General features: G+C 35.7%; 1 protein-coding gene across 1 annotated transcript in view; it reads right to left on the bottom strand.

The window, feature by feature from the left end:
* SPAG17 (sperm associated antigen 17) overlaps positions 1-16229 on the bottom strand; it is an 88500-nt gene that overhangs the window by 35447 nt on the left and 36824 nt on the right. The window contains exons 13-21 of the mRNA XM_068181889.1: positions 16074-16224; positions 14130-14360; positions 12072-12166; positions 11299-11415; positions 9544-9698; positions 4861-4940; positions 3150-3232; positions 1642-1878; positions 265-376 (exon numbers count right to left, since the gene is read on the bottom strand). Of these exons, the coding sequence (XP_068037990.1) occupies positions 265-376; positions 1642-1878; positions 3150-3232; positions 4861-4940; positions 9544-9698; positions 11299-11415; positions 12072-12166; positions 14130-14360; positions 16074-16224 (1261 nt within the window). The remainder of the gene's footprint in view (positions 1-264; positions 377-1641; positions 1879-3149; positions 3233-4860; positions 4941-9543; positions 9699-11298; positions 11416-12071; positions 12167-14129; positions 14361-16073; positions 16225-16229) is intronic.

The raw sequence follows: 16229 nt of genomic DNA, 5'->3' as shown, positions 1-16229 counted from the left end.
TTCTGGAAATATCATGCATCAGTTGCCATTGAACAAATAAATACAAATTGATTTTTCTGCATTTCTAGTTTTCTGGCACTTCATTTATGTATCAACTGTTAACATATTACAGGTAACTGTAAAGATTAGTAGTGATAGAGCCTAATATGGAATTTCTCTAACTGAATTTTTACTGCTGAGACATGAATAAGCATTTATGGATTAAGAAATTATTCCATCAGTTAGCACTGAGTCAAAGCAAAGCATAAAGAAACAAAGAATCACTTTTTACAAACTGTATAGTCTCTACTTGAATCTGTCCTCCATCGGATGGGAAAAGATATTGATTGGTTCCTGATACATGAATTATATTCTCCCCTGTATTGTAGCCATGAAACTGGAAAAAACAAGTTTTAGATTATATGTAAATAAGAAAGGCAGTACACATGATCAAGGTAAATGAAGGACAGATCATAAGGATCACACTGCACTGCTCAACATCTTTTGCTTAGCTATTTAATTAATGTAAAAAAACCCCTTGAGCAAATATCTAGCATGCTATAGTCATATCCAAATAATTGCCCAGTTATTAACTGATGTAACTCGTTACATGTAAAACCATCATGGAAACTGAAGAGTAGCAAGTAGACCAGTGGGTTAACATACAGTGTGAGAGAAAGAAAAGTTCTGACAAGTCCAAAGAGACAAAGTACAATGCCATGGGATCACATAAAGGCAGGTAAAGATTAAATTTTCTACCCTCTAGGTTTTGGAATTCAGATACTGCATTCTAATTAGATTTCCATGCCTTCCAGAGTGCCACAAGATGGCAAAAATTACTTGATGGCAAAAATTCAAATAAGTTCAGACTGAAATGCCATCTATTTCTGAATTTGAAGTCTGTACTTAAGCAAAATTAGACTGAATTATACTGATGTGTGCAAGTTTTGGATGCAAGACAGACTCTACAAATATAAGGCAATGCAAGCTGCTGAAAAACTGTTTGAACAAAACTAGTGAAGAGCTCCCTCTGTTAGTGCAACAGGCACAAAAAGGGGAGCTGCTGTGTCCATTGAACTTTCTAGACATGAGTTCCTGGGATTGCTAGGAACATGAAGCACAATTTACAGTTCAGATTTCATGTGTCTTAATCTCCAGGAGTGATCTGACCTCTACATTTCCTGTTGCACAAATGCCAATGGAATTACTTTCTGAAATAAGGGAAAAATACATATTTTAGATTAGGGCACTTCAAGAACATGAATTTTGAAAGACGAAATGTAAGAAACAGTGATTTCCAGTATGGACAGTCAAAATTTCTACTAGGTCTAGTAGTTCCTTACTATGGAAGATGGGACAAGTTCTTATGTTCCCCTTTCCTATCCTCTCCCACAAAAATTTCAAAATGATCAACTTATGTTTGTGTTCATGTCATATTACAGTAAAAAAAAAATTCTGATGTAAGAAAATCTTGAACATCAAGAATTGTATTTTATAACTTTTAGAAAAGGACCTGATCCTAAAACAACAGAGGTAACAAGACCCAGTTAGGCTCCACTTGCTCTGAACTCAAATTTCACAATAGATAATATCTCTGCTGTAATCTTGACTCTCTATATAGTTAACACTTTTCTAATGTGGTATAATAATACAACTCCTTACCTTATAAACTTTCTCAGAACATGGTTCTGGAATGCTATGATCCTCCTCAAGTTCAGTGGCTTTTGCTGACTCATTTTGATACTTCTCTTCAGAAGGTCTTTTGCTTGATTCTTTACTTCCTTTATCTTTTATATCCTGGCCTTTCTTTTTACTTCGCAATCTTTCTTCCTCTTCTTGTTTTTCTTCTTTTTCTTTTTTTTCTTCCTCTCGTAATCGGTCCTGCTCAATCTTCCAAGCCTACATTCAACATTAAGAATTAAACAGACTGTGTTTATCTTTGTACTACAAGATATTTCATATGTGCATGCTGAAAAGAGTAGAAGCAAACAAAACCAAAGGAATCAAAGTTCTAAGCTAAGACACATTTCCAAATGTGCAAAAATCTCACAATATTACGCACCAAATTTTGGATAAAATTAATGATTCATTCAATCTACAGCAGCAGCCAGTGTTGACCACAGGAGATTAATCAGGTGATTATTCATATCTTACAAAATCAGTCACAGGAGAATGATTTTGTTGAATACTTTTCCACAGTGTTTACCACCAAACCACAATGCATCATTGGTATTAGCTTATTCTCCAAATGCAACTGTGAGATAAAATGATTTTATTTTTTACAGAAAGAGGAATGAGATGTCAATGTCAAAATTAGCAGCTTGCATCAGGAAGACATTTGAGATTTTCTGGAGTATTTAGGGGTTTGTAGCACTTTATAATCTAAACATATTAAAGGAGAAGCATTTCTGGGGAAGAAATGGCAAGCATTGAGAGCTACAAGTCAGGCATTAGCCTCGACTGAGCTGTGACAGTTAACCTCACTTCCTATCTACATTGGAAACTGCACAGCATTACACACTGCAACGAAGATGAGACATAACACATCTGTGAGGAGTCAAAAAAAAGAGGAGAATACAATATCAATACAACTAGATTTGTGCAGATTAACGGATAGTACCATTGCTAACACCAAAAAAACTGTGGGCTTAATCCCAACCTCAGCCAGAAATTTACTGTGCAAAACTGGGCAAGTCAATTAATCTGTAGTGAATCGTCATGGACTAAATCTATGAAATTTGATTCTCTGACATAAGAGAACTCTGAGGTACTATATTTACATTCCCTAATTTCAAAGAGCTGTAGGCAGTGAAAGTGTAGTTGGGTACACACGTACTTCCATGAATCTGGATCTTATCTTTTCATACCTTTAAAATCAGAAAACTTCAGTAAATAGTGGGATATTATCCATAGCTTTCACTTCCTAGTATTGCAATTACGAATTGCTTTGGAATGCCTAGTCTAATTCCAAATAGTCATCTCCTAAGAAAATAACATAACATGACTCACAATCATTAAGGAATAAATTAAAGAAAAGAACATATACAAAAAATAGCATAGCACAAAAACTAAGGGGACTCAGTCAAGCCTATGTAAGCAACAAAGGCTTACCCTCCTAAGAAAGCACTGCTATCTAGTCCATTTCAGATACATAAATATTTTTGCCTCACCTTTAGAGAATCTTCTCTGATAATGAGACTTTCTTCATTCTTGGATTGAGACTCTGTTACATTCTCAGGTTCAGTTGTGCTGCCTTTGAAAAGTGAAAGGGAGAATAAGTGAGGTTATAAATAGAGGAAAAGAGAAAAAAAATTTAAAAGGGAAAAAAAGATGTGCAAGTAAATAAAAATGTATATTTAAAAATACGGGAAGCACAACAGTACAATAAAACAAACCTTAAATATATTTAGAAATAACATTAAAATCTGTTTAGGTTAGCAGAAACTTGATTCTCATAACTGGGGACCAAATACACTAAATAATATATCAACAACACATAAAGACTAGCTCTCTGCTTCTTGCTATTGAAGGCTTTGCTCTGGCAGTGTTTGTTTTTAACTGAGCCAGAACAAGCTCAATACCAGAGTCATAGACATTGCAACCTTTCAGGACAAAAAGCCCTGAATAAATGCTATCTGAATCTTCAAACCTTCACTAAAGAAACGCTCACCATATCCCTCAGTTACTATTACAGCTTTATAGCATCTATGACTTATGCAAAGAGTATCTTCTATAAGTGTAGTTTTATGCTATGCTTGGATAACCCTTATTTACCTTCTAGAAAAGATAATTTAAACTATATTAAATTAACATTATCAGAAACCTCTAGTTAAATTACTTTGTATGATAAAGTAGAAACTGCAGTGTCAGTGAAATTGAAAACACCTAAGGACACTGTTGCTCATCTATGTGTTCCAGCTAGAGGTGATTACGTCCTTTCAGCAAGTACTCTATGAATCATAACTGTCATGAAGCATCACATGGGCAAGACTCAGTCTAGCTCCTGTGACAGCTAGATATGTACAAATTATGATTTAGTAGTCATAACTGTACTTTTACTTTCCAAACTATAATCAGAGGTGTTAACAGAGTTGAGAAGTAATGTTTCTATTTTTGTAAATGCTAACTGCTAGTCCTGGGAGGTTTCAAAGTGCATTCTCAAGCAAGGTAAGAAAGCAAAGGTTACACATAAACAAATCATTGTTAATACCATTTAAATAAACAAGTAGACAATTTTCACAGAAGTTGTTTTTTGTCAATAGAGGTTTTCAGATTCTGCTGAACAGTTATTGTATGAACCGCTTACAATTTTCACAACCCAAAATGTCGCTTATAATTCAAGTTTGCTCTGCAGTCTTGTCAATTCAAGTTTCCAGTTTTAGCTTCTAGCCCACAGCTTATGGCTTCCAGCTTTCATCCTGCCCTTTAAAAAGGAATTTTCCTGAATCGTGTTACCAGCTTTAACTACTGCTTACCTCTTCATATGTTCAGTAATCTGAACTGAAACATATTTGTATGTAATCTTTAATCTCATTAGATAAACACAGCTATCGAAAATGTAAATTGATACTAAAGCTGTCAGTTTTCAAAACAGAGAAAGATACAGAATACATAAATATATAAATTTTGTTAATTCCAAAACATATTTATGCCTCTATGGATGTCAAAACAGTGCCATTCTATGAAAAATATATGCAATTCTGCTCTGAACAAATCTAAGTCTCAGCACTTAGAGTGAAAAACTAATTTCCTAGAATACAATAAAAAGATATCCACTTCTGGCCTTCTTAGTAAAGCCAGATTTTTTGACAGCAATGGCAGACAGTCCTAGAGGGCCTTCTGCCATGGCTTTTTCCAATTTAAAATACTTTATTTGCTTACCCATCTTCTCTTTTTGGTATTTAGCTTCTTCCTTTTTCACCCAGTCTTCAATTGAGTTGGCTACCAGCTCAAGATAGCTCCTGAAAAGCAGAATATCCCTCTACATAACATAATATGGCATTCACTAACATGATTTCAGGTCAAACAAGATCACTTGGCTTCTCAGTTTCTTATACAAGTATTATTCTATAATCTTTGAGACAAGACTTGTATTTTAAAGGATTTCTCTCAGTTTTTACAGGAACTGGTACTTTTGCTTGGTTGGTATTTGCTTAGTACATGTTACGATTGGAATTTTGATTATCCTTTCTGCAAAGAAATATAAGAAACTTGTCTGCCAAACAGTACCTGCTAAAGAAAAATCCAGGAAATCAGAAAACTTCAAGACATTCAGTTCCAAAAGGTTCAGACATTGTCAACCTCACTCTTTTACCACTGAATAACTTATTTTCTTAGTTGCTTTTTGATGTTGATTTTTAGAATATGCTTTACTTGTTCGTTCAGAAACTGGAGTGTTATTGTCTATAATGCAAGCTCTTCTTTATTGGTGTGACAAGAAAGGTGTTTGGAAATTGTCATCCAAATCCAGATGAGAGAATCAGTGTACCATAACCTGCCATGAATTAAGAATACTCATAAGTAACAATTAAGTTGAAGTGAGAACTGAAAGACAAACTGATCCAGAGTTTGCTGCTGGCATCCGCAGTTGCACTGTCTCATCTTCCAAAGGTGTCTGAAATGACTGCTAAAGTAGCTCACTGTAAACAACTGCTTTCAAGAAAGGAGGAAGCCTGGGAGTCTTATATGCAACTGCCACTCAAGCCCTCATTTTGAGTTTTATTTCAATTCTTGAAAGTAAAATTCTTCATGTGTGCAAAACTGAGAGGAGCTTTTGAAGAATGCATCGGGTTTGGTTCCTGAGTGTATATATCTTCACGATATTTTGTATTTACAAGTTCAAGATGATTCAATTGTATTCAGAAACTCTATGTGGAGTAGAGGCTTTTGAGTATGAACATGTAGACAATACAATCAATTCTTGACCTCATATCAGTTTTAAAGTTCTTACTGCAGCAATATGTCCAAGAGAATTAATCTGTAGGTCATGTACAAAGGCTGGAATACACAGTTCAGGTACAGCTTCAAGATGTACAAAAATCTCCCAGCTTCTGCAATGTAGGTGGAGTCTGCTTTAGGAAACTTGCATGGAGAAACTGTTGGTCATATATCTACTCAGCAGGGAGAAGTTTATTCTGTTTGTATATGACAAAAAGTGCATGAGCTATAAAAACCTATGGTGTTGAAAACAAAAGGCAGACCATGTCTGGAACACAGAGCTGCCAGTACTGGAATAACTTGAAGATGAATATATGTTATAAATAAAAAAGAGACTATTCGTGTGGAAAATATTTTAGACCAATGAAACAGTCATTCAAAGTCTAAAATACACATTCTATTAATATATATTCTGATGTCACTACTGCCAATGTCTGACTCAGAAGCATTTCTCAGAAAGGATTATTCTTTTCCAGTAACTTGTGTAATGTGTTTACTGTGAAACTATAAACAAATGTCATTAAGATTAACTTTAAGCAAAATAATGGTTTTGATAATGCCTGAATTAATTTGGTTTCCTGATAGAGTGGCCACTTATTCTAACCAGAATTAAAATGTTTTATATACACACTTATCACGTGTCCATGCCTTTGGATTCCCTTACTCAGTGGCATCCATTAGATTTCACATGCAGACTCCTGCTGCTTACGCTTTAAACAGTATAATTTCTGAATTTTTGGATGTTCTATATGAACTACAGGATCTGATATCCATAAAAAAAGAAGGGAGGTAACTGGAATCTCCAGGAGCAAAAGCTGCTGCAATGTCAGAAATTTAATTTCCTTTTTGCATGAGAATTCGCTGTAACAGGACCCACTGTAATCAAAACGAAATTATTCTGTGATTCTGTAACCAACTGAATAGCAGATAACAGATTTATATTCCAGACAGCAATACGAAACAAGCCTACAAAAATGGTCTGTAGTCTATAAGTTGTCACAATAAAGAAGTAACAAGTGAACACAGATAGACAACTCTTATCAGAGAAATTGTCAAGCTCTGCACCTATTGTGCATTTGTAACTCTTCTGTGATGAAAGTGTGATTCTTAAAGCTATACCAAAAATTAGAATGATAGTAATTTTAATAAAATAAAAATCAGTAAATGGTTATCAAACTCATCAGGAGTCAGTTATTTCATAAAAAGGTAAAAACAAGTAATACTGCTCTTAATTAATAAGTTGAGTTTGTGCCTGTTTCTGGCGACTCGGCAGGATCTGGAAGCTAAGTGCAGGCAATAGCTTGAAGCACTCCAGGTATTTAATGAGTGTCTTCCAAAGAAGTGTTATGTTGCTTGGAAACATACACTAGCAAATATTTATGATTCTTTGTCTGGAAAACTGAAATGATCTTTAGCAGTAAGGTCTGAATAAAGTCTGAAAATGTGCTGATTATTTTGCAGAGTATAGGCAGGTATCAATGACACATAACAGAACCAAAAGAGGACCTATAGCTCCTCAAAAATTCTAAGTAGCATATATAGCAGTGATGTTGAATATGTCTAGGAAACAAGAGCAAAGCCAAACCATCTTGTCAGTGTTCATTCCACTTTCTTATGCAACTCCTTGCTGCTTTGAAACAGAACCTGGTGAAATATCACTGGACAAGCAGGCATGCCCCAAGCAGAAGTTATCTTTAATGTCTAAGCCTTGTTTCCAGGGGATGTGGAAGAGTAAGACGTAGAAAGCACACAGTTATTTCATCCTCAACTGATTTATAATGCAGATAAAATGCATAATTTCTCCCTTGGCTGCAAAATTAGCAGCTTTTCTTTTACAGCTATCAAGAGCCTTTCCCATCTCCCAGCTGGTCTTGATCGATTTCAATGAATGCCCTTTCAAGATGACCAGCCAGTCTGTGGTTTTACAACACCAGAGATGAACAGTGGTTGTTTCAGGGACAAATGCTTCCTGAGGAAGTCTGGTACCTCCCTCTGCTTCTACAACACCAATATGCTGTTGGGATGAGGCGTTACTCAGCGTATGCAAACACCAGGTGACACATCAGATGTTATGGGGTGCGTGACCTGCTCTCTGGTGTTTGTTCCAAAAGTGTATGTATGGGTCTCCTAGGGGTCTCATGTCATATGTTTCAACTCTGCCCAGAAAACCCAAATACACCAGACAGCTGAAGTGGCACCAACTGTTTATGTTTAGGAAACTTGAATTAGGCATCTAAAATCCAATGTCACAAATGAGTATAAGAACTGCTGGCAGAGTAAAGAGCTCTGGGTGCCAACAGACTGCTGTGTGACAGCCCTTGAGACCACTGACCCTATGCTTGGGTCTGTCTGAATGCAAGACCCAGCTTTACTTGAACATACCATCTTTCACTTACCTTTCGGGGAAGATTTTCGTTGCTATATAAATGCAAAACCACTGAGCAGACATTTAGTGGATCTACCCAACAAAACACAAAACAGCTAGCATTTTCTCCAAGGAACTTTGAATTTCTGCTGGTAAATATCTTCTGGCTCTGGTTCTATTCACTGCTAATCACAACAGACTGTTTTCATGGCAAATAATTTAAGTCCAAATGCCTGGAAAGCGGAGATGGACCTACACAGAGTTCCTTGACTGAGAGCAAAGATACAAAATGCAATACAAAATACTTCAGAAAGGCAATACTTCGTAGCTTCAGAAAGGCACATTTTCCCTGTTTAGTATTCAAACCTGTTCAAATTTATACAGGTGTCAACAAAAGTTTATTATAAAAGTTCCCATAATATGATAAATGAGGCACAACACTCAGAAAATGATACCTGCAGACAAATGGTGGGGAAGTATTTTTATACTGGATAATTTGTTTGAAATTTTATTTGATAAATCTAATTAATCCATAGAGCACAAGAGTGACATAGTTACAAATACTTCAGCTGTCTCTCCGTGGCATTTTAATATTTTTACACATCAGTACATGGACAGTTATTCTATTTTCAGTCAATTATTTGGAATAGTAATTGCATCTACATCATCATTTATATCACTGCTTCAGTGCAAAAATGTGTTCCAAAATAAATAGGTTCACTAACAAAAGAGCTAATAGTGGACATATCAACCACTTGCACACCTCCAGCTGGTGAGCAGGTATTGATAAGGAATTAAGAAGAATGTGTTATTCTGTGGGGAAAAAATCTAATAGTAACAAAGGGATTTGAACTTTTCTCAAAAAAAATTCCCACTAAATCACTCAATTTATGTAGATATAGTAGAAAAACCTGGTAAGTATATACTTAGACAGAATTATTTTTTTAACATTCTTCACCTGAAATGTCCTACAATTTTCTTGCTGTGGCATTTCTAATATGATTTTGTATGTATGTGTACACTATTTACATTTTTATACTTTATGATAAGGAGCTACACTCTGCATTGTTCTCAGTCAGAAAAGTTCAACAGAATTCTTTTGATACAGCACTGTTTTTGACCTGCATGACTTCCTCATAAATGTGTCACATAGCCATATCTTAATTTCAAAGCTTTGCCCTAATGGAGGCAAAGCATTTGCATCTATGGAGGCTTTAATTAAAAATTACTGTGAATAAGACAGGGAAGATAAAATCCATTACCTGAATCCCACATTAGAGTGCAGAGCAATATTCCAAGTCTCTTGGCTCAGACGATGTTGATTCATAGGATTGTGAAAAACCATTAGTAAAGAGTTATCTTGGGTATGATAAAAGGAATCAATACATCTGTACTCTTGGGATGCTGTATGAAGGACCTGAAAAGGAAAGAAATAAAGGTACCTCCTTCCTGCAGATGGTAGCATATGTGCAGAGGCTACACAGCACAGCTTTGAGCAAGAGGTGCTCCAGAATGCTCTCCTACAAGATGTATCCAAAGCATTTGGATTCCAGCAACCTGAATTGTTCAGGTAGGTGGAAATTGAAACTGCATTGTTCTTCATGTTGAGAATAGATACCAACTATGCTCCACCTTCTGACTGACCATGAATGAAAAAGCTCAGCTTCACAAAACCCAAATAAATTAAAATATTAAACAAATACTTAAACAAGTTTAAATAATAAAATACTTAAATAAATAGCAAATAAAACCAGAATGACCATGTACCAGATTAAAAAAAAAAAAACTAATTTACTATTTTTAAATCTCAGTTGAGTTCCCTTGGTATTCAATTTGCTTTACCATGACCTGCACATCTCTGAGATTTGCTGTGATCCACATTATTCCACCCTGCTCTGTATTGCCCCATCATTTTCAATATTTATATTGCCTGCAGGTCAAAACTTATTTTATAGTAATAGGTAGAAGAAAGCCTTATTTTAAATTATTTTTCAGAACTATGCAGCTGAAGGTTCTAGAAGGAACTGTTCTAGGATCTTTCCAGGAACAGAGGTGAGGCTGATTAAGTTGGTAGATTCCAGGGTCCTCCTTTCTACCCTTTTTAAAGATGTGCAAAATGTTTCTCTTTATCCAGTCATCTGGAACTTCACCTGACTGCCATGACTTTTCTTTCAAAAGGTTATTTTCAGCTGCAATAAAATGCTATTTTTAAATTTTCCTTCAGTATCTTTTTACTAGACTCACTAATTATTGGTAGTTGAAGTAGTATTAGCTATTTATGTTGCAGATGAAGGGATTCTCCACTCATTGAAATGTATGACCAGACTTCAAAATTATCACACTAAAGTGGTGCTGCAAAAGTCCAGGCGGCACTTCCGTCACCCATGTATAGCATGTGTCAGGATCAAATAAGAATTACAAACTATGAAGCTCAAGTCAGCACTAAAGTTCAAGTCAGGAACTAAAAACCCACTCCTCCCAGGAGGATGCTTCCCAATTCAAGCCAACTATACTTGAACATATCTTTCAGATTTGTCATTCTGTCTTTCTGCAAGGTAAGTTTTTAGTGTTTAGCTTGCAAGTTTTCTATAAATGATGCTTTTAGCCCTTAAAGGGTGAAGTACTGTAACAACCAAATTTTCTGTTTGCTCATAAAACATACACTGCATATGCATTTGCAAAGTATGTTTTCACAACCACTGCACTGAGTCCCAAAACTGCTACAGAGGATGACCCCTAAGGGCAAGGTGGTTTTGTCTCCACCACTCTTTCAGCTAAGAGACTTGCTGCCAAATAGGACACCTCCAGTTTGGCTAAACCAGGAAATAAAAACCTGTCACAAACTAAATTTCGCATGAAGAACTGAAAAATACCTAAAGCACAATAATTTTTTGTAAAAATTAAAGATGAAACTGAATCGATTATTGAGCAGAAAAGTACCCTGAACCCCACTACTTTTACTTTATATAATGTTCTGAGGGAGGACTGCATAGATGAGATTGTCAGTTCAAAGGTACCTGACGAAGAACATGCGGTTGAAAATGCTCTTCCAAACTCCAGTCTGCCAAGCAACGCCTCTGTGTCTTTTTTATTCCTTCTAAACTTGGTCCTAGGCCATTATTTTCCAGACTCACCTCAAAATACAACAAACCAGAATAATGAATATCAGCATTTCAGTGTCAATATTAAATTGACTGTAATCTTGTTGGATTAATAGACTGCACCCCATGTTGCATCACAGTTAACTGCATAATGATGTATATGTGCAGACCCATATGGCACTGTTTAATAAAAAATACAATTACTCCCAAGCAGGTTTGGTTTTGGACTTTTTATAACAAAATAATCTAAATACTTTTATTATTAGCTTATATGTTTTTGAGTTCTGTAAGCAATTATGAGTACTCAAACATATCCTATGATGTAATTTTAAAATTGCTATGTTTATTATGGGATGTATGGCAGACAGGTTATTCTGAAGATGCCAAACTACACAGTTTTCTAGTGTGACACAGTTTGACAATTTCTTTTAAACTTTCACATTTGTATTTGTCCCCTGGTATTCAGCAAAACCAGCAGAGAATTATCATTAACAGCTTCATCGAAACTCGTCACCTTGGAACTCAAAGCAAGTGATTTCACAGTGCTTAAAAGTTATGTCAGTATTTTCCAAACACCACAGAATTAACATTTGCATGCAGCATTGCAAAGGAATCCCCAGTAACATGGCCTGGCATTGAGCAGTATCTTCTGCTGCCTCATGTAAAGCCTAGTTGACTCAATTTCTCACACTTGCCATTTCAGAATAAAGATGATCCAATTCTATGTTCAAAAGAGGATAAACCAGATAGTCTCCTTCATTTTCGTCACTTGTTTCTGTATACCCTGCAAATTAAAAGCAGAACTTAAAGAATTGTTCCAGAAATTTCAGCCCTACTAAGGTTGGAGTAGTGCAATTTCCTTAGTGTCCCTGATGAGACTGACATAAAGCTGAAACTTCCTTTTTTTGTCCTATAATTACACAATCAGCTCTGCTACACTTATTTACTAAGAGAGCACATTAAATTCCAGTGACAACATGTGCCAGATAATTAAATAAAATTAAAAGAAAAAAAGAAGACTTTAAACAACCCACTCAAATCATCCTTTCTATTTGACCCATGCTGGCTCACTAAAAATACTCTGAGAAGTAGCCTCCAGATTCATTAAGAACCACTTTTCTTCCTACTTTAAAAAACATTTCTTTGCACAGAAGACATTAAAATAAAAGGCAAGAACAATTGTTCTGGTATTTTCACACATTTTTTGACAAATGCAAATTTTAAAGTTGAAATTAATTTGGTTTATACAGATCCATAAGCTACTGACAGAATATTAGTTCTCCTCAGGATCTGACCAGTCATTCCATTGTTGCAATGAGCACCTGATATGAACAGCATCACAGGAGGACTTTAATTTTTATATTCTCTTAATTAAAAAAAAATAATTTCCTTTCAATAGAATTCTTTATTCCCTAAGTTAGGGCAGAGGTCCCTAATACCTGGTCAAAATTCACACGTACAGGAAAATTACTCTTTCTGGTGGAAAAATACATCACAAAGTATTTGTTTGTAAGTGTCTTATAACCAGCTCAGCTTCCAGACATACATCTTTAGGCTCTGCTTCTCTTGGAAATTACTCCTGTTTACTGACTGCCTTTAGAAGATTGAAGAAACCTGAAAGGAAATGTTTTATCTTCCTGGTATTTGCTTTTGTGCTGCAGAAGTGCTGAAATGTTGTTATGCTTGTAACTGCAAAATTTAATATCATGACTAGTACAAAAGCAAAATAAAATAACACCAAAAATGTTCCCTAGATGCAGAAGAAAAACAGATAAGCAGGGCTCATTTTTGTCAGCTCCAGCCTTCTAAGAAAAGGATCCCATCTAAGCTGCTTGATTAGATATTGCTATTAGGAAAGCATGGACAACGTCACAAAGTACTGCATTCAGCTCTGGGGTCCTCAGCACAGGGAACACATGGACCTGTTGAAGTTGGTCCAGAGTAGAACCAATGAAGGTGATTGCAAAGATGGAGAACCTTTCCTGTGAAGACACGCTCAGAGAGTTCAGCCTGGAGAAAAGAAGGCTCTGGGGAGCTCTTATTGTGGCCTTGGAAGAGACTTTCTAGTAGGACCTGTAGTCTAGGATAAGGATTAAAGGATTTAAAGGAAAGGAGGACACATTCAAACTAGGTATAAGGAAGAATTTTTTTATCATAAGGGTGATGAAATGCTGGAACAGGTACCCCAGAAAGGTGGCGGATGCTCCATCCCTGGAAGCACTGGAGGTCAGATTGGACTCTGAGAAACCTGATCTAGTTGAAAATGTTTCTGCTTATTGCAGGGATGTCAGAACAGATGACCTTTAGAGGTCCCTGCCAACCTAAACAATGATTCTATGATTCTGTGATCATGAACCTAAAGGTATAACAGCTTAAAATGACCAAATTTCTACTTTTCTTGTGTCCTGAAAAAATAATCACTTGATTTTAATGTTGCTTTTTGGCCAACACATCCCCTTTAACCAGGGCAATGACTTTTCATTATGTTAAAGTCTGCAGGAGAAAATGCAGAACATGAGAAAATTCATCCTGCATCATCTACAATTGTTAATGCTGTAGTACAAAATAGCTTTTGTCTTTATTCTAGTATTCCTACAGAGTTACTCAATGTACAGGCTATACAATATTTGAAAATTTGGTGACTTGTGCAAGGAAGAAAAATCACATCCCTGCAATAGCAAATGATATGGTAAGACAAATAGTGGATTCAAATTCTTCAGGACTAACGTAAACAGAAAGCTTTTTACCAGAGCTTCTTGGAGATTTCCCATTGAATTTCTTTTCCATAAGGAAGAGTTGTCTCAACTGTCTTGCAAACATGGCTGGATTATCCCAAGGGATATAAGACACTTCAGAATCACCTCCAACCTTAGATCCAGAGCTCTCCAGGAAACCAGAGTCACTTAGCCCAGTCAGCTTCATGCTTTCAAAAGTAAACACTCTGAAGGCTCTTTCTACTTCAGCCCAACTCAGAAGTTCTAAAAAAGAATTACAATCATTAACTGAAAATGTCCTTACAGCTCAGCAGAAAATAAATACAAGACTATTTAAGTGTATTGTTCTTGGCAACTCTGCAAAAGCCAACAGCAATTTCCTTTATGGTACTGGATCAACTTATGTGGGCTACATTTTACACCGCATTCAAAGTTGAATGCTTCCAAATCGCAAAATGATATGGCTACGTATTAATCCATCTTAAATGAACTGGTTCCTACATCTGAATACCTTCTGGCTCATTAACTTTATATAAATGATGTTGATTTTAAAATACTGAGTAGACTTTATCAGGACAGTTAGCAACTAGTTATTTTCATTTCATTAAATGTTTCCATTATCTGTAACATCTCAAAAAAGTATCAAATTTTTTTCCTCTTCAGAAAAAATTTTACACATAATTTAAACAGAAGTGTGCAAGGTGCAAAGGCAACAATAAATCCTGCTTATGCTTGTATGCATCCATGTCCATATAATAATGATAATCATGCAAGGGACTGAAGTTTAAGACAGGGAGTACAATGCCCAAATCACATAAAGAATATCTTCAGTTTGAAATGTTTTCTCTTAGGGTGGTTAAGCACCTAAGCATGTCATATATCTTGAGAATGTTTGATCTCTCATCTTCTGTTCAAATTAATCATCTCCTTTGATAAAAGCAAAGGCTTTGCTAGCTAAGTTACCAGTTAGGAGAGTCTGGCAGTACAGTATGGCCCAGTGGGGATCATCAAATTCAACACCCATCAGGTGGAAGACTATAGCAATAGTGAATACTGTAATAGCTTACTGTCCAAAATGAACATACCAACAACTAGAAACAACACAGAGAAGTGTAAATTAATCCAACACAGGGAATTCAGGATGAAAGAGCTGCGAAAGTACCTTCAAATCCTGTGATTTATATGATGCCATGAATGTAACCAAAGAGATTTGGATGTTTATGTTTCTTAATAACCTAGAGCAGACTTTTGATACTACCTAAGGGTATTTATGTAGTCTTTGGGATTGTTTCCCAGTGTATGTCATGGCAGCAAGCACACTCCAAGAAAAGGTAACTGCAGAAGTGATTATGGTTGGAGAAGTGAATGTATTCTTGGTTTGATAAAGGGACTGTTATAAAGTATCTTCATTATTAACACCAACAGCTTACACATGAATAACACAATACACAATGTATTGTGAACATCGTATGAAATACACAATGTATTTCAGAATACATTCTGAAAGCCATGTATTGTTCCATAAAAATTGTCTCCCTAAGATACATGTGCTTTACCTCCAAAAGTGAGTTGATAAATCAACACAACTTTTACATCAGTGTCTCTCAAAATGCATTCTACATTCTAGGACCAAAATTGCAGTTTTTACCACTGTTTTTTTTTTTCCCTCAGAATTAGGAAGTGTTTGTATGTTTGCAAATATAAATAAATAAAGTAGTTCCAAGATAAGTTCCAGCTCTTAGTTATGCAACATTTAACACTCACAGTCGTTCCCATTAACCATGAAACTGAGGTCTGAAGTTAGGGTTAACTTGTATATTAGGCTATAATTATATATAAGCAAGAATGTGAAAATGGGAAATTCTGCAAAGGTTTATTTGGCAACTTTAAAATCTTGCCCCAAAATTCCTGCTACTTGAGAGGATCATCAACCAGAAATAAAAAGAATGGAAATTATATCAATGAAAATAATTTTACCAGTAGTAAAATAATGCATGAGCTCATGAGCTCTGGCCAAGCGTTTAGTGTTGTTTTCAGCTGATGGAGGGGTGAAATGGATAAGTTCTGTAAGAGGCAATTTATCCATCATTTCATGCTCAATCTTTTCTGGATTGAAATTCTCCTGGACCTGGA

The sequence above is a fragment of the Anomalospiza imberbis genome, chromosome 2, assembly GCF_031753505.1.
Source record: "Anomalospiza imberbis isolate Cuckoo-Finch-1a 21T00152 chromosome 2, ASM3175350v1, whole genome shotgun sequence".
In the NCBI taxonomy this organism is placed as follows: domain Eukaryota; kingdom Metazoa; phylum Chordata; class Aves; order Passeriformes; family Viduidae; genus Anomalospiza; species Anomalospiza imberbis.
This window is presented reverse-complemented; position numbering and strand designations above follow the sequence as displayed.